The following is an 18,616-nucleotide window of genomic DNA, read 5'->3' as shown; positions in this document are numbered from 1 at the left end:
CGTCCTTATGAAGTCGAATGAGACAGGAAGAAAAGAAGAAATGTATGAAAACAAATGACCAGATACTCTCACGGTTCGCATACAAGTTTATAAAACAAATGACCAGATACTCTCATGGTTCGCATACAAGTTTATAAATGCATATGAAGGAAATAAAGCCCAAGTGTATGCAAGCATACATAGAAACGGAAAGTCGGGAGCAAAGTCAATCCATGGTCGCAATACAATTTCATGGCCACAAAACTCCAATAAAATCCTGCAAATGCTGATGCATTTTCACTTGTTTGCTTCCAAATTCATCCCACGGAGGATGACAACTCATTGGAATTGGTTTCCTGATTATGAATGTTTACTGGCTTCTCAAACGTGGCGATCTGAAATAGCAAACCCCATGTATAAATTCAAAGGGAGAAACCAAACCAGGCACAACCACAAAAATTGCTTGAATTGAAAACCAATAAAATATACCCTGCGATGGCGCTTATGTCTTAAATATGAAGGCACATCTGGAAAACGGAGTGCTTTCTGAAAGCAAATGATATCTCCATCTTCTAGCTGCAATATGGAAATCACATCAGCGTATAGCACAACAAGAAAGCAACTCGGAGTATCAAGCGTGAAGAAATTTATTTACCTGACTTTCTGCATACGAGAGTTCCTTGTGAACGGGTTCACACATGACAGATGGTTCGAACTTAATTTCCTGCACAAAACACAGATACAGGAGATCTCAATTCCAAGACGCAACCCAAAAGGAAAAAACACTTAACAGGACACTCCAGTCATTAATTATGGATTTCCGTCAGTCACTGACATGCACGTTAGAATAAGAAGGGTCGAACAAATTAATCACAGAGACATTCAGAATGCTCAGTTCAAAAATTAAACATGTAAAGGGCTATAGATCACAAATCATTCCTAAATCTAAATATCAAGTAAATGATGTGACCAAAGTCAAAAAAAAAATAATTCAGGTTGCAAGACCCCATAGAAAGAATGACGCACATGAAGATTAAATTCTTCATGAACTACCGAAATTGTGTCATTCAAGATTTGTTTAACCCCTGCTGAGCAACATCAAAATTTTCCTTCAACTTTTCCCCGTGGATAGCAACTAAACCTCTTGTATTTTAATCATCTTACTTATAATATAGTTGCTTTATTATTTGAAAAAAGGGGGTTACATGGAATTGACCTGATAGACATGCCCAAACTCCTAACAAAGATCAAATAAGACAGTGGATTAATTTGGTTAGATGTGGATGGAACTGATTTTGAACAGACCTATGCTTCCAACAAACAAGGATAAAAACCACAGTGCATAAAACTTGCATGAAGCTATAGCCGAGAAAATCAGGGCACCAACCTCATAAAGCACAATCTCTTCCTCACGACCATAACCAGCCATTTCATTTAACTTCATTAATATCTCTGATGGCTTGCCAAGCAGCTTCACAAAGAGCCTTCCAACATAACTGCCACCATAGAAATATTGATTTAACTTCAACAGTAGGTATTACAACAGGCCTCAACAAATGCAAAGTAACAAAATCACTCAATACCGTAGTTCCTCTTTTAGCGGATCATATAGCTTGAAGAAAAGTAATATATCATCCTTCGTCTTTTCAGGTGGTGCAATGGGACGTAAATCCTAAATAATAAAGCAGAATATCAACAATACCATGTTTGATGCAATCACATTCCATAAATATAAAAATTACCAGCCCCAGCTCCACTTCCAAAAACAGATTAATGTGGACTTCTTTTAAAACTTTTCTCAATTGCCAAACCTGCAACATGAAGATGGTCGGAAACAAGTGAAAACCAGCATCAAATGGTAGAGATGCTAATGCATGGCAGAGTACTATAGCATACAGACAAGAAGTAATAGAAATTAATTAACTGCTCTTACAGAGCAAAAAGTACCGACCAGAGGATCCAAAATAATATAACTACCGCTAAACATTCTTTTGTTGTTTAAAAATAAATAAATAAATAACAGCCAGAAAAAGTTCGTTGGGTTAAAATGGACTGATGCACGAAAAACTCCGCTAGGTGAACTGATGATAAGCCCACCCTCATATGAAATCTAAGATATGCTTCCAGCTAACAATAGCACGTAAATAACAGCTTTTAGAAATAAGACAAGATGAAGCAATAGAACAGAAAAGATTAAGCTTCCGTAAAAGATCAGATTTTACAAAAGCAAAATGTAGTTCAAACCAAGACAGTCAGCAGCAGTTAAATAGATATGAAGCTTGCTATAGCCGAGACCAAAATAAAGGAAAAAAAAAAAAAAAAAGAAGGGCAAATAACAAGAAGAAGATTGGTTAGAAAACTATTACAAATGTGATTTCCTCAAAGGGCCTCAATGGCCTACAAGGACGGTAGGAATGGTTTTGACGCCTTCCCCAAAGCCAAAAGCGCATAAATTGCACTGGTATGCCAAACTCTTTCGCAACCTCTTCCTGCAGTTTGCAAATCAACAAAGAAACATAACCACTGAAAATAATTCAACCAAGCGTAATAAGAAATTGACAATCATCACTCGCATCATAGTTTAAAAGCTAAATTACTCATCCAAAAAAATTCTGACAGCAGAGATTGACACCAACCATTTCTGCTTTAAATTGTTCTACAAACTCACCAACTTGATGCTGCATGAATATTGGTTACTTCCTATGCGAATCTACGTGAATTTTGCAGGTTTATCAGTCAAGAACTTTTACACATAGATATCCTGCGCATTAGACACCAAGTCCACCACTTTTTTTCGGGGTGGTTAAAAAAAATAGCTTCAGGCAACATCAAAATCGGTCTGAATGTTTCTAACCTCTATTTAAACAGCTTTTTAATATTTGTTATTTTTTGCGATAAAGAAAATTGGCCCATAAGGACCACTATTCAACAGCAGAATTTTTATTTATTCCCTGCTCATGTTCCTGAATTGTTGTTGCTGCTGCTGCTTATGTTATCCTAATTATATGGGATTTTATTGTTCAGATTAATGGTCTTGGGCTTCGGCCTCAAATCAATTACTTGGTGTAAACAGTTACAATTAACAATTTGTACTGCAAATTGATAACTATGCATAATGCTAACATTTTTCTTAATTCAACTTTCTTCACGGAATGCAACAGACTTGGATTAATATATAACCACGCAAGACCAGACCAGGCTGTTATCAGAACATGCTACAGAAGAAAGAAAACAAGTTAAGACACCGTGCCAAGTTAGAGAGTCCTTGCAGAAGAGTAAAGGGATGGTAGATCACTAGATTGTCAGACCTTGAAATGGTTAAAAGTCATCTGCTTTTTGACACTAAAACATTTCACTCTGTCATGGTCTACAAGGTCAAAATATATATCTTTTCCAATCTGTTTTGCAAGATCTTCATCTCGTGCCACCTAAGAAGCAGCACCGGAAAATTCTGGTGAAGTTAAAGAAGCAGTTGATTATACAAAAATAAAGATAGGGAATTGATGACCTTTATAATGGTGTAAAGGTGAGCCTCTTCTTTCTTTTCATGCTCTTTTGCTTCCTTTTCATTTATCAACCTCTCCGGCAATAATCCACTGCATAAATCCAAAGTATAGCCACACAAAAAAAAGGTCAAAACTGGAAAGTATAGGAGAACTAAAATTAGGTTTAATTTTGAGCCCAACATTTGACAAGGCACTTCTCATAAAATACATTGTTTAGTTGACAACAATCAGCAAAGAGTATAAGTTGTTTTGAACACAACAAGAAGTCTCATTTCAACTAGGTTGCATTGGCTACAAAAAATGATGCCCTTTGTTAATAACTAAATTTTTAGATAGATTGTTAACCAAAAACTCTGGTTTAATGTTTCCTTGAATCTTCCTCTACCCTCTATTTGACTCTATAATAATGATCCAAGAGGTACAATTTCTAGTAAAAAGCGATAAAATCGCTGGAGTAAAAATAACAATCGGAATTAAATTGGAGTTTATGAGAAAAGCGTGACTGATCCAATGGGCTTTAGGCCCAATGAATTCGAACTCCAACAGGGCTCTGACATGAGGATCATTTTCAAACAGAAATGATCTTTTTGGGCCGTGAAGGAGACATAATCTTTGGATGGCTAAAATGACACAATGATCTCATGTGCCCGACTAAAAATAAAACACAGTGATCTCAATCAAAAATTAAAATTAATTGTACCCCAAAAAAAATTAAAGTTAAGAAGTTCAGTGGTGGCCAAAAAAAAAAAAAAAGAGGTTCAGATTTAATTTATTTTTATTCTTATACTCTTGGTTTTTTTTACTTTTAAAAATATAGAAATGTAAATGGAAGATAATCACTTCTTTGAAAAATAAAATTATCACTTAAAAGCTAATAATAAAAAATTTTAAATCTAAAACATCCAAACTAAATTTGGATAACCAGATGTCGAAGACCAGCCTGCCCCGTGCTTGTATCCTCTACTTTTTTTCGAGTAACAAATAACGTAATTTCAAAAATAAATAAATAAATAAATAACCCTACATCAAATCAAATGGCCACTAATCTCTACTCAAATTAAAATAAGGTGAGCCTTTTCAGGCCCAAACCAGTATCCTCTGCCAGGTTGCGCAACACTGAGAATCTTAATACAGAGCAAATAAAATGCCGCAAATAAACAATGAAATAATGAATAATGCCAAAAAAAAACTATTTAACCGCATAAATAAAAGCATGACAGCACTACGCAGAAACATAAACGCTAAAAAGGAACGATGAAGCAGAATCAAGAAGAAGAGAATGTTGAGAGATAGACGAAGAAGAAGAGAGTTGGTATTTCTCATCGAAGAACCTGTTGATGTTGGCTGGCATATGAGCGTCGGTAACCGAACTGGAGACTTCGATGGCCTGGGAGTGGAGCAAACGATCCACACTCCGAGTCAAGGAGTCCATCGCGCGCGTAATCCCATCTAGAGAAGACTCCAACCTTTCTAATCGAGCGTTAATCACACGCTGTTCTATCATATAAGTTACACATCCAACGTCCGGCCGAAGATCCTCTGATCGGGTCTGTTCGGCCATTGGAGGTCAATGAAAGCACCAAATTGTAATGCAAAGGGTTGCCGAAGACTGCAGAGCAAAAAGGCAGTGAAATATAAACGCATGTAATGCTCAGCGTCCAGCCGAAGGAAGATGCACAATCTACGCTGCGTTTTTGTATTGCCTTGCGGATTAAGTACACCAGTGGAAAGGAAAGTAACCAAAAAATAATAATAATAATAATAAAGAAATGGATTAAAGTTACTTTAGCGCTTTAACTTTACATAAAATTTTATTTTGGTACCTTAATTTTTAAAAGTAAACTTTTAGTTGTATATTTTTAAAATTGTTAACAAAAAATAATAATATTGAACTCTTAAATACCAATAAAACATTACTAAATGCTAACATATTAAGTTTAATATTTAAAACAATCATAATTGATACAAAAAATATCATTTAATACTAACAATTTTGATGTTAAAAGACTAAAAGTATACTTTTTAAAGTTAAGAACTAAATTAAAACTTTATATAAAGTTAAAGGACCAAATATATACTTTAACTAAAAAAAACATACTAGACTATGTGGAAATGAGCCAAAAGGAAATATGAGCTATAGACGAAGTAAGTGGGTCGAAAAGCATGACAAAAGGTTTAAAGAACATGGCTTATATGAGGAAAGGTTTTACTAACTGAGATTGATTCTAATGGAAGGAATTAGTCCCTTACAATATGATGGGTTCAAATTTTTGGTAGAAAAGTTACTCATATTTAATGCTCAACAGTACCTCGAATTACTTTCAATAAGAGTATATCAATGCTTGCCAAAAAAAAGTATGAGGAAAGATTTTCAGGAGAAGTGTGTGAAGAATTTTGTGAATCGCCTGCTCCTCTCTGACCTTCTCTTCCTCCTGACCTTTTCTGAGGGATTTCTTTTGCTTCCATTTTTCTCACTTTCTTTAGCTATTTTTTGTCATTTTCTAATTTGTAATGCACTATGATTGATATACAATAGTAATGTATTGGTGTGACCATTATAGTAGACTTATGGGGGAAGTAATTTAACCTCTCTTTTCTTGGAGTAGTTTAAACTCTTATTACTTCCGGTCCTAATTATAAGATCTTATTTATAAACTATAAGTAAGGTCTTATACTTAAAACCGAAGGTAGTATTTATGAAGGCTATAGTCTGCCCTAGTTTCTTTAGTGAACCAAATTTTTTTTTTGGGTTATAATTCACACAGCCATTATATTTTTTATAGAGTTCGAACTCACAACCTCATACTTAAGAAAGATAACTAAGAAGCACTCTGCCAAACTTTCATCATATACTCTGAAAACAAACGTCAAATTTTGAGCATCTAGTGATATCTATGTTTTAAGATGCAACCAGTCACCTACACTTTCTGGTAAGGTTCCCTAATAAAGAACACGGTCCCAAGCACTATAAACATCCCTTCAAGGAGCGTTATCAGCATGCTCTAAGCCAAGATATTCCTCCCAAGCACTATAAACATCCCTTCTTTATCATAAGAAAGAATTTTTTACATCAAAAAATGTAAATATAAATGCAAGTTAACAAAATGAAATAATGGTATGACTCAACTCCAACAAGTATAGAAATTTAATTGAGGTTCAATGGATGTACCTGAAATCGACTGGATACGATGTTTGAGTCCTGAAGGTACTCAGGTTGCCCAAGTGAAAGAACTGCAAACTTCCACTAGCCACAAGAATATAATAATAAACATAAAAGGTTTAGTAACATCGAACATGATATTCCATTTTTTGCAAGTAAAACACACAACATTGCAACCAATTTTTATTCAGAAGCCTGGGATTCATGGGTAGAAGAAACTTACATTGGGAAACTTCACATCAGGAACTTGAAGTTTCTGTTGTATTCGTACTTTAATATCAGCTAATATCTGCAGCACAATGCAGATATGCAAACTTGGCAACAGATGTAACGAAAGCAGCCCTCTGAGTTTGTAATTTGTATGGCCATCGCGACTGTAACATGCACAGTATGTCGAAATCACTGCAAGCATTCAGAAGTCGCTATCCTGTCATCACTCTGGTCAAGGGTTACACTGAGACCAGCCAACGTGGGACCCCAGCAGAGTTCCACCATAAACCTCAATACTGTCAGATCTGTGACAGCATGATAAACCGATCTGCAACAAAAGGTAAAATTGGAATCCCCACAAATAAGTAGCATATACTAGATGTAGAGACTTCACGCGCTAAAATATTTGTTTAAATGTGACAGATATTATCGAAAGCAGCCAAGGTAGCATAATCAAATAGAAAATCCCCACATATGAAAGAACAGCATAAACACTAAAAAGAAAGAATTAGTATGATTAGCTTTGTAAGAGAGTACATTTCCACAGAATCATTCCCAAAATGGGCCAATATTTTAGCTTACTCTGATTTTCCTGTCTTAAACTGCTCCTCAATGTGACGAATGAGAAGGCCGTTAGCAGCTAATACTTTATCCTCATTCTGCTGCCAATTCATAAGATTGAGTAAACCATCCAAACCCAGCAATCTGTTAAAGCTATTTGCATGTTTGCTCTGGGGTGCAGAAAAATCACCATTCATCTTGATTTAGCTTTTAAAAATTTGATCATACAGGGCCCCAAGATACTCTTCAGGCAGATCCTTTCCATCATCTATTCCCCAATTGTTTTGAATAAAATCAGCCTTTGTCATATGGAGGGTCATCAACAATGTAACCCAAAAACCCATGTCAAACGCACATTCAACATAATCAGAAAATAAGATATCCTGAATTTGCTGAGTTATATATTAGAAATAATGATAATAAAACGTTGTCATTTACAAATTCACAATGACTTTCTTGAACATATATCAACTAATTTAGCATTATTGCCACCCATGAAAAGGGGAAAAAACCGGAAATATCAAATGACATTTTTCAAGTACAACTTATGTAATATCCTAAATTAATTTTTAGGATTTATGTAAAAATATATATAATAATATTTTATTATAATATAAAAAAATTCAATAAAAAAAAACAAAAAAATATTTTATTATTATAATAAAATAATAATATTTTAATATATATTATTATTTAAAAAAAAAAAAAAAGGGTCACAGCTTTCCACCGAATTCGGTGGAAAGCTGAAACGTTGAAAAGGGAAGGAAGAAAATGGGGGAGAGGAATTTAATGAGGGAAGAAAAAAAATAAAAGGTAGTTGGGGAAATGAAGAATAAAAGAAAGATAGGGAAGCTGAAAATGTGAGTGCGCACTACGCAGGAGAGAGAGAGAAAGAGAGCTTAGTGTGTGTGCAAGAGCGAAAGGACCATACCGGTGAAGGAAAGAACGAGTTTTGAAGATATTTTAGGTACATAAAATTCTTTCTTTTCATCAAACTTTCCTTACAAATATTTTCTGTATATTTTAAGCTTCCTATTTACATTATTACTATAGTGATTGGAGAAAATTTTGAGACTTTTATATGATATAAGTATTGAGTTTTGATAAAAGATGACTATAGAAATTTAGAAGTGAATGAGTTGTTAATTTTAATCAGTTAGATTTGTCCATTTGTTGGTTTTTAGTATTTAAATTAATTTTTCTAGTTGAAAAATCTGTTATATATGAGTTATATTATGTTTTTACCGATTAAATTCAAGTTAAGCAATTTATTTGGATTGTTTGACATATTATTAAGATTTTAATCGGTCTAGTTTTATTTATTGGGTAACTGGAGGTTTTAAAATAATTTTGTAGCTAAAAAGTTTATTATTTATGGAAATATATATATATATATATATGGTAGTTATACCATTAAAGTTTTGACTATATTATTTAGTTATAAATATCTAAAGTATTATTAAATTTTTGAGAGTTTGATTTTGAGTTTTAAACTGAAAAAGAGAGTTTTTAGAATTTATAACATAATAATTTTATATTTGGAAATTGTTGAAAATCCTTTTTATTAAGGTAAATAATTTGGAGGTGGTAAATAAATAATTTGGCTTGTTAGAAATTTTAAATTGTTTCTGAAATACTTAATAATTTTTGAGTTATGAGAATTGCGGGAATTTAGAGTAAAAATTTAATTAAATTAGAAACTTAAATAATATAGAGAAGTTTAATTAATTGATTTATATTAATATGTGGTTATATTCATTGTATAGATTAATTATTGGTTGAGCAAAGGATTGACTTTGTGGTAATCCTTAGTATTGCTTTGGTGAGAGGTAACCACTTTCCACTTATTATATGTGCTAATATGTTGTTTGTGAGTATTTGGTTATTTTAGAATAATATTTGTTATTTGGAACTCGAGTAGATATGTTATATCTTTTGAGTTATGAAAATTATCTTGTGGGATTTTTGGAATTGTGATTGAGAAGTTTGGAAAAGATATATGATTTATATCTTATGGATTATACTGAGAAAAGATTGAGACATTTTTCGTTATATTATGAATGATTGGTTGTTATTTGGATTTTAGATTGAGCGCTATCCTACCACGTGGTAAGGCCGCCATTGGTGCACATTGGTTGGCTTTTTCCTTCGTCCCTAGAGTAAGGGATAGACCCTTGTGGCTTTTTATTCGTCCCCCAAAGTGTGGGATAGGCCTGTAATAGGGGATGGATCTTTGTGACTATTTAATCGTCCCCCAAAGTGTGGGATAGGCCTATAGGTCGGTTTGATCCCCTATAGTGAGGGATACACTTATGTGGCTTGTGTGTTAGCTCCCGTAATGAGGATTTGGATGATTGAGATTATTTAAATATACATATTTGTATTTTTCATTGATATATATATTGAGATTTAATAATTACCCCACTTGATACCTCACGAGCACATGTTAGTATGTATGATGAGTTGGAAAGTTGGTTACTGAGGCGTTTGTTTCACCCCGTGGTTTAACATTTTCATGCGATAGTTCAGGTGGTGCCCCATCAGGGAAGGCTCCGGAGGCATAGTGTGCTGTTATAGCTTGTATAGCCTCCCTGCTTTTGTTCTATGTGCTGACTTGTTATATGTTGCCACATAGGGCTCATCTACTATCATGATGTAAAATAATACTTTTAATTACTACTATCTGGTATGATAGGGCTGCGAGGAGGCCCGAGACATCTTAGACTCTGCATGTAACGCTCCTTTGAAAGTGTTGACTTTTGACTAATGAGCTCTCTAGTATATATTAAACTGATTTATCAATTTGTATGTTTGAAAATATAAGTTTGGTTTGGGCTAATGGTTGAATGATATTTCTGGACTTTGGAAGTCCAAGGCCCAAGGTAACGATAGATGTTACTCTTATTATAAGTTTATTTCTTTTAACCATGATAGCGATTTTAAAATTTTAAAGTTTCTTCTTTTCTATCATAGTTAATCATTCAAATAAATTGTTGAATTTAATCTAAAATGATTTTAAAAGAATGGTCGTCACAACTTATGTTGGCATTAGAAGATGTTCCCATGGATAAAAATATTATATATCAGTATGATTATATGGTACCCAACAGTATAAAAACCAAACTGGTCATTGAATCGGTCGAGACAATAGTTCAAGAAATAGAGGTCAAACCATATTCAAACCAGTCATAACTAAAATAATATAATTTAACTAAAATATACAAAAATATTAATATTTGAATATGATTTCTAGCACTAACGGAAAAAATCTGTAATGACATTTTGCCTTATTAATACATCAAAATTGCAGCATATCAACCAAAGCTGTTCTTCATCATCATCTGAGGACTAATTTGTACGCCAGCTTTGGAGACACAGCTGGCAATAGGGGTGTTCACGAGACGGATAGGGACCGGGACAAGCCCGTCCCGGTTTCGTCCTGATGAACAGTAACGGGACAGATTTTCTGTCCCGTGTCCCGGCCCGTCCCGGGGTTGTCCCGGTCCCGGTCGGGACGGGACCGGGATGTCCCGAAATAATTTTTTTAATTTTTTTTAATTTTTTTAAAAAAATATGATTTTTTTAATTATATTTTTTTGAGCTTAAATCTTATAAAAACATCTTTTTTATTTGTTTGGGCACTCTTAAACAAAAGCTCAAAATATTACATATAATAGTTATTAAAAACTCTAAACAAAATCTTTTAACACAATAAAAACTTGCTAAAAATTCTAATCATCAATAATTTCAAATCATTAACAAATATAAAAACTCTAAATAAATATATCCATAGTTCCATACAATAGTCTCAAATCTTAAAAAAATATGAAAAAAATGATATTATATAAAAAATTAAAAAAATTAAAATTTTTTTTTAAAAAAAGGAACCGGGACGGGATGACCCCGTCCCGTGTCCCGTCCCGTCCCGATCCTTTTTTTGTCCCGTCCCGAAAAATTTCGGGACGGATCCGTCCCGTCCCAATAAGATCGGAGCCGGAACGGGCCGACCGGGACGAGCCGGTCTTGAACACCCCTAGCTGGCAAGAAGGGGTTTATTATTGCGTTATAATCTCTTATAAGGTCATAAAGTTTTGATATCTTTTCAAAGGCCGCTTTAGGTACGTGCTAATGTATGTAAAGAAGAGCGAACTTCAAGAACGAACTTGAAGGACAAGAAAGAAAAGCCAGGCAAATTAACATTGTTTGGTAGGATACATGTGAATATACAAAAGCATTATTTAGTAAACAAGCAGTGTTGCAATCAGGTCTTCATCAGAAGCACCCGTGTTTTTGCGTACAGCCCGTGTGCAAACAAAACATCTTTCTTTCTTTTTCCCGCCTCTTTGTTGGGTAAACCACGCACAACTTTCTTGGAATATAAAAATAAGGGAAAAAATGTAGGGCCTGTTTGTTTTCTTGTTTTGGAGACTATTAGCAAAAAAAACGTATTTGGTTATTAATTTTTAATTAAGTGTTTTGTAAAATAAAAAATAGAAATATTTTTTTAAAAACAAAAACTCAATAATTTTTTTTACATGTTTTATTGTTTTCTTTCGTTTTTTTCTATTTTTTTTATTTTTCCCAATTTTCCTAATTGTTCTTTTTACTTAAGGCCACACTCTTCACTTTGGCTCTCATGCTCTTCTACGTCATTTCTTAGTCCTCCAACTGCACTATTCACTTTATCTCTCACTTCCCATCAATTCTCCAAGTTGATTTTAAGAACAATGTTCCAAACAAGTTTTTATGTTTTCGTTTTCAAATGCTTTCCTTTTTCAGAATAATCATCCAAAGATAATTTTTATTTTTTTTCTGGGTTAATATAATTTTTTATTTTTTAAATTTGTTCTCATTTTGATTTTAGTCTTTTAAATTTCAAACTATAGGTTTTGGTTTTTAAAAGAAAAAATGATCCATATTTTTATTAAATTATAAGACGGATGTTTTAAAGAGCAAACTCAAAGGACTAAAATTATATGAACTTTTTTTTTTCCTTTTCGGCAACTTATCAAGGTTCAAGATAAACCATAGGAAAAAGGATTTTTATTGGCCGGAAAGACTTCAAAAAAATAAAAGGACCCCTTTTTTAAAAAAATAGAGAAAAAGAAATGGTCTGCAGAGGCCGAGCCCACCCTACCTCGGGGGAATATTGCTCCAAATAGAACAACCAGTCATTCAAAACTTCAGGAATAGGGCCTATCACATGAGCCTACATCACTAGTGAGAAGGGGATTGAGATGTTTCCAGAGGGATAACCCAACGAAAGCGAGCCCACTTGATAGAAGTTTGAAACAGGGCCCAAATGCAAACGTTTCCATTACCCCTTTTTCCCCACTAAAGATAAGAAGCTTCGTTGACATCTGCCGTCCGTAATGGTCCATGATGACCCCACCACACCCTTTTTCCCAATATTTAGGTGCACCATTTTTATGTATAGTAGGGGCTATAGCTTGTTCATGTGTCTATATATACACACACTAAAGAAGAATTGCAGGGATGTGCAGTCTTTATTTTTTATGGTAACTAACAAAAAAATAAAAGCGGGAACGCTAGTTAAAATAATCCATGCGTATAATCTATATATTTCCTAACGTGCATAAATTAGCATAGGGGTGAATAAGTTCGACTCTTTTTCTCCGTGTAATCCATTGCTCACAGAAAAATGTTTAGATCTTCGTGAAATCCATACGTCTTTATGAAGTCGAATAAGACGGGAAGAAAAGAGGAAATGTATGAAAACAAATGAACAGATATTTTAAGTGAAACAAGCAGATGTTCTCACGGTTCGCATACAAGTTTATAAATGCATATGAAGGAAATAAAGCCAAAGTGTATGTAAGCACACATAGAAACGGAAAGTCGGGAGCAAAGTCACTCCATGGAAGCAATACAATTTCATGGCCACAAAACTCCAATAAAATCCTGCAAATGCTGATGCATTTTCACTTGTTTGCTTCCAAATTCATCCCACGGAGGATCACAACTCATTGGAATTGGTTTCCTGATTATGAATGTTTACTGGCTTCTCAAACGTGGCGATCTGAAAGAGCAAAACCCATGTATAAATTCAAAGGGAGAAACCAAACCAGGCACAAGCACAAAAATTGCTTGAATTGAAAACCAATAAAATATACCCCACGATTGCGCTTATATCTTAAGTATGAAGGCACATCTGGAAAACGGAGTGCTTTCTGAAAGCAAATGATATCTCCATCTTCTAGCTGCAATATGGAAATCACATCAGCGTATAGCACAAGAAGAAAGCAACTCGGAGTATCAAATGTGAAGAAATTTATTTACCTGACTTTCTGCATACGATAGTTCCTTGTCAATGGGTTCACACATGACAGATGGTTCGAACTTAATTTCCTGCACAAAACACAGATACAGGAGATCTCAATTCGAAGACGCAACCCAAAAGGAAAAAACACTTAACAGGACACTCCAGTCATTAATTATGGATTTCCGTCAGTCACTGATATACACGTTAGAATAAGAAGGGTCGGACATATTAATCACAGAGACATTCAGAGTGCTCAGTTCAAAAATTAAACATGTAAAGGGCTATAGATCACAAATCATTCCTAAATCTAAATATCAAGTAAATGATGTGACCAAAGTCAAAAAAAAAATAATTCAGGTTGCAAGACCCCATAGAAAGAGTGACGCGCATGAAGATTAAATTCTTCATGAACTACCGAAATTGTGTCATTCAAGATTTGTTTAACCCCTGCTGAGCAACATCAAAATTTTCCTTCAACTTTTCCCCGTGGATAGCAACTAGACCTCTTGTATTTTAATCATCTTACTTATAATATATTTGCTTTGTTATTTGAAAAAAGGGGGTTACATGGAATTGACCTGATAGACATGCCCAAACTCCCAACAAAGATCAAACAAGACATTGGATTAATTTGGTTAGATGTGGATGGAACTGATTTTGAACGGACCTATGCTTCCAACAAACAAGGATAAAAACCACAGTGCATAAAACTTGCATGAAGCTACAGCCGAGAAAATTAGGGCACCAACCTCATAAAGTACAATCTCTTCCTCACGACCATAACCAGCCATTTCATTTAACTTCATTAATATCTCTGATGGCTTGCCAAGCAGCTTCACAAAGAGCCTTCCAACATAACTGCCACCATAGAAATATTGATCTAACTTCAACAGTAGGTATTACAACAGGCCTCAACAAATGCAAAGTAACGAAATCACTCAATACCGTAGTTCCTCTTTTAGGGGATCATATAGCTTGAAGAAAAGTAATATATCATCCTTCGTCCATTTAGGTGGTGCAATGGGACATAAATCCTAAATAAAAAGCAGAATATCAACAATACCATGTTTGATGCAATCACATTCCATAAATATAAAAATTACCAGCCCCAGCTCCACTTCCAAAAACAGATTAATGTGGACTTCTTTTAAAACTTTTCTCAATTGCCAAACCTGCAACATGAAGATGGTCGGAAACAAGTGAAAACCAGCATCAAATGGTAGAGATGCTAATGCATGGCAGAGTACTATAGCATACAGACAAGAATTAATAGAAATTAACTGCTCTTACAGAACGAAAAGTACTGACCAGAGGATCCAAAATAATATAAATAATGCTAAACATTTTTTTATTTTTTAAAAAGAAAGAATTAAATAACAGCCAGAAAAAGTTGGTTGAGTTAAAATGGACTGATACACGAAAAACACCACTAAGTGAACTGATGACAAGCCCACCCTCATATGAAATCTAAGATATGCTTCCAGCTAACAATATCACGTAAATAACAGCTTTTAGAAATAAGACAACATGCAGCAATAGAACAGAAAAGATTAAGCTTCCGCAAAAGATCAGTTTTTACAAAAGCAGAATGTAGCTCAAACCAAGACAGTCAGCAGCAGCTAAAGAGATATGAAGCTTGCTATAGCCGAGACCAAAATAAAGGAAAAAAATGAAGGGCAAATAACAACAAGAAGATTGGTTAGAAAACTATTACGGATTTGATTTCCTCAAAGGGCGTCAATGGCCTACAAGGACGGTAGGAATGGTTTTCACGCCTTGCCCAAAGCCAAAAGCGCATAAATTGCACTGGTATGCCAAACTCTTTCGCAACCTCTTCCTGCAGTTTGCAAATCGACAAAGAAATATAACCACTGAAAATAATTCAACCAAGCATAATAAGAAATTGACAATCATCACTCGCATCATAGTTTAAAAGCTAAAATGCTCATCCAAAAAAATTCTGACAGCAGAGATTGACACCAACCATTTCTGCTTTAAATTGTTCTACAAACTCACCAACTTGATGCTGCATGAATATTGGTTACTTCCTATGCGAATCTACGTGAATTTTGCAGGTTTATCAGTCAAGAACTTTTACACATAGATATCCTGTGCATTAGACACCAAGTCCACCACTTTTTTTTCGGGGTGGTTAAAAAAAATAGCTTCAGGCAACATCAAAATCGGTCTGAATGTTTCTAACCTCTATTTAAACAGCTTTTTAATATTTGTTATTGTTTTCGATAAAGAAAATTGGCCCATAAGGACCACTATTTAACGGCAGAATTTTTATTTATTCCCTGCTGATGTTCCTGAATTGTTGTTGCTGCTGCTGCTTATGTTATCCTAATTATATGGGATTTTATTGTTCAGATTAATGGTCTTGGGTTTGGGCCTCAAACAAATTACTTGGTGTAAACACTTACAATCAACAATTTGTACTGCAATTTGATAACTATGCATAATGCTAACATTTTTCTTAATTCAACTTTCTTCAACGAATGCCACAGACTTGGATTAATATATAACCACGCAAGACCAGACCAAGCTGTTAGCAGAGCATGCTACAGAAGAAAGAAAACAAGTTAACACACTGTGCCAAGTTAGAGAGTCCTTGCAGAAGAGTAAAAGGATGGTAGATCACTAGATTGTCATACCTTGAAATGGTTAAAAATCATCTGCTTTTTGACACGAAAACATTTCACTCTGTCATGATCTACAAGGTCAAAATATATATCTTTTCCAATCTGTTTTGCAAGATCTTCATCTCGTGCCACCTAAGAAGCAGCACCGGAGAATTCTGGTAAAGTTTAAGAAGCAGTTGATTACACGGAAATCAAGATAGGGAATTGATGACCTTTATAATGGTGTATAGGTGAGCCTCTTCTTTCTTTTCATGCTCTTTTGCTTCCTGTTCTTTTATCAACCTCTCCGCCAATAATCCACTGCATAAATCCAAAGTATAGCCAAAAAAAAAAGGTCAAAACTGGAAAGTATAGGAGAACTAAAATTAGGTTTAATTTTGAGCCCAACATTTGACAAGGCACTTCTCATAAAATACATTGTTTAGTTGACAACAATCAGCAAAGAGTATAGGTTGTTTTGAACACAACAAGAAGTCTCATTTCAACTAGGTTGCATTGGCTACAAAAAATGATGCCCTTTGTTAATAACTAAATTTTTAGATAGATTGTTAACCAAAAACTCTGGTTTAATGTTTCCTTGAATCTTCCTCTACCCTCTATTTGACTCTATAATAATGATCCAAGAGGTACAATTTCTAGTAAAAAGCAATAAAATCACTGGAGTAACAATAACAATCGGAATTAAATTGGAGTCCATGAGAAAAGCGTAACTGATCCAATGGGCTTTAGGCCCAATGAATTCGAACTCCAACAGGGCTCTGACATGAAGATCATTTTGAAACAGAAACGATCTTTTTGGGCCGTGAAAGAGACATAATCTTTGGATGGCTAAAATGACACAAAGATATCATGTGCCCGACTAAAAATAAAACACAGTGATCTCAATCAAAAATTAAAATTAATTGTACCCAAAAAAAAATTGAAGTTAAGAAGTTCAGTGCTGGCCCAAAACAAAAAAGAGGTTCAGATTTAATTTATTTTTATTCTTATACTCCTGGTTTTTTTACTTTTAAAAATATAGAAATGTAAATGGAAGATAATCACTTCTTTGAAAAATAAAATTATCACTTAAAAGCTAATAATAAAAAATTTTAAATCTAAAACATCCAAACTAAATTTGGATAACCAGAGGTCGAGGAACACCATGCCCCGCGCTTGTATCCTCGACTTTTTTTCGAGTAACAAATAACATCATTTCAAAAATAAATAAATAAATAAATAACTGTAAATCAAATCAAATGGCCACCAATCTCTACTCAAATTAAAATAAAGTGAGCCTTTAGTGAGCCTTTTCAGGACCAAAACAGTATCCTCTGCTAGGTTGCGCAACACTGAGAATATTAATACAGAGCAAATAAAATGCCGCAAATAAACAATGAAATAATGAATAATGGCCCAAAAAAAAGGGAAAATTAGTAAAAAAATCCTCCCAGAAGACTTGAACAGTGCAAGTACAAGTATGATCCAAGTATAATCCGTGAGTATAATGATATGTTGCCCTTACGGAAACATAAACGCTAAAAAGGAACGATGAAGCAGAATCAAGAAGAAGAGAATGTTGAGAGATAGACGAAGAAGAAGAGAGTTGGTATTTCTCATCGAAAAACCTGTTGATGTTGGCTGGCATATGAGCGTCGGTAACCGAACTGGAGACTTCGATGGCCTGGGCGTGGAGCAAACGATCCACACTCCGAGTCAAGGAGTCCATCGCGCGCGTAATCCCATCTAGAGAAGACTCCAACCGTTCTAATCGAGCGTTAATCACACGCTGTTCTATCATATAAGTTACACATCCAACGTCCGGCCGAAGATCCTCTGATCGGGTCTGTTCGGCCATTGGAGGTCAATTAAAGCACCAAATTGTAATGCAAAGGGTTGCCGAAGACTGCAGAGCAAAAAGGCAGTGAAATATAAACGCATGTAATGCTCAGCGTCCAGCCGAAGGAAGATGCACAATCTACGCTGCGTTTTTGTATTGCCTTGCGGATTAAGTACACCGGTGGAAAGGAAAGTAACCAAAAAATAATAATAATAATAATAATAAAGAAATGGATTAAAGTTACTTTAGCGCTTTAACTTTATATAAAATTTTATTTTAATACTTTAATTTTTAAAAGTAAACTTTTAGTCGTATACTTTTAAAATTGTTAATAAAAAATAATGATATTGAACTCTTAAATACTAATAAAATATTACTAAATGCTAACATATTAAGTTTAGTATTCAAAACAATCATAATTGATACAAAAAATATCATTTAATACTAACAATT

At 34.3% G+C, this 18,616-nt stretch overlaps 2 protein-coding genes across 2 annotated transcripts; both read right to left on the bottom strand.

Annotated features, from left to right (window-relative positions):
* Positions 1-1,180: 1,180 nt before the first annotated feature.
* LOC114717143 (ubiquitin carboxyl-terminal hydrolase 12-like) lies at positions 1,181-5,133 on the bottom strand. Its single transcript, XM_028902239.1, has 8 exons — positions 4,817-5,133; positions 3,488-3,575; positions 3,288-3,407; positions 2,346-2,468; positions 1,722-1,790; positions 1,563-1,651; positions 1,367-1,475; positions 1,181-1,216 (listed from the first exon to the last, which is right to left on the bottom strand). Exons 1-8 carry the CDS (start codon positions 5,044-5,046, stop codon positions 1,181-1,183), a joined length of 864 nt encoding a protein of 287 aa, XP_028758072.1. The 5' UTR covers positions 5,047-5,133.
* An 8,014-nt stretch (positions 5,134-13,147) lies between these two features.
* Positions 13,148-18,256, bottom strand: LOC114717124 (ubiquitin carboxyl-terminal hydrolase 12-like). The gene is made up of 10 exons (XM_028902214.1): positions 17,952-18,256; positions 16,557-16,644; positions 16,357-16,476; positions 15,414-15,536; positions 14,803-14,871; positions 14,645-14,733; positions 14,449-14,557; positions 13,717-13,785; positions 13,551-13,637; positions 13,148-13,456 (listed from the first exon to the last, which is right to left on the bottom strand). The coding sequence occupies exons 1-10, from the start codon at positions 18,179-18,181 to the stop codon at positions 13,394-13,396; spliced, it is 1,047 nt and encodes a 348-aa protein (XP_028758047.1). The 5' UTR covers positions 18,182-18,256; the 3' UTR covers positions 13,148-13,393.
* Positions 18,257-18,616: the final 360 nt, after the last annotated feature.

The sequence above is a fragment of the Neltuma alba genome, unplaced genomic scaffold (genome assembly GCF_004799145.2).
Source record: "Neltuma alba isolate B1F8T4 unplaced genomic scaffold, ASM479914v2 tig00011709_pilon, whole genome shotgun sequence".
Taxonomy (NCBI): domain Eukaryota; kingdom Viridiplantae; phylum Streptophyta; class Magnoliopsida; order Fabales; family Fabaceae; genus Neltuma; species Neltuma alba.
This window is presented reverse-complemented; position numbering and strand designations above follow the sequence as displayed.

Bases quoted from the DNA above. Each gene is read 5' to 3' on its own strand.
- LOC114717143 (XM_028902239.1), bottom strand. From the start codon at position 5,046: ATGGCCGAACAGACCCGATCAGAGGATCTTCGGCCGGACGTTGGATGT. The intron at 1,652-1,721 runs GTAATTTTTATA...TTTATTATTTAG, and splicing joins TGGAAGTGGAGCTGGGGCTG to GATTTACGTCCCATTGCACC. The intron at 1,217-1,366 runs GTTGGTGCCCTG...GATCTTTGTTAG, and splicing joins AAGAGATTGTGCTTTATGAG to GAGTTTGGGCATGTCTATCA.
- LOC114717124 (XM_028902214.1), bottom strand. From the start codon at position 18,181: ATGGCCGAACAGACCCGATCAGAGGATCTTCGGCCGGACGTTGGATGT. The intron at 16,477-16,556 runs GTCATCAATTCC...GCTGCTTCTTAG, and splicing joins ACCTATACACCATTATAAAG to GTGGCACGAGATGAAGATCT. The intron at 15,537-16,356 runs GTATGACAATCT...TGCAAACTGCAG, and splicing joins TGATTTTTAACCATTTCAAG to GAAGAGGTTGCGAAAGAGTT.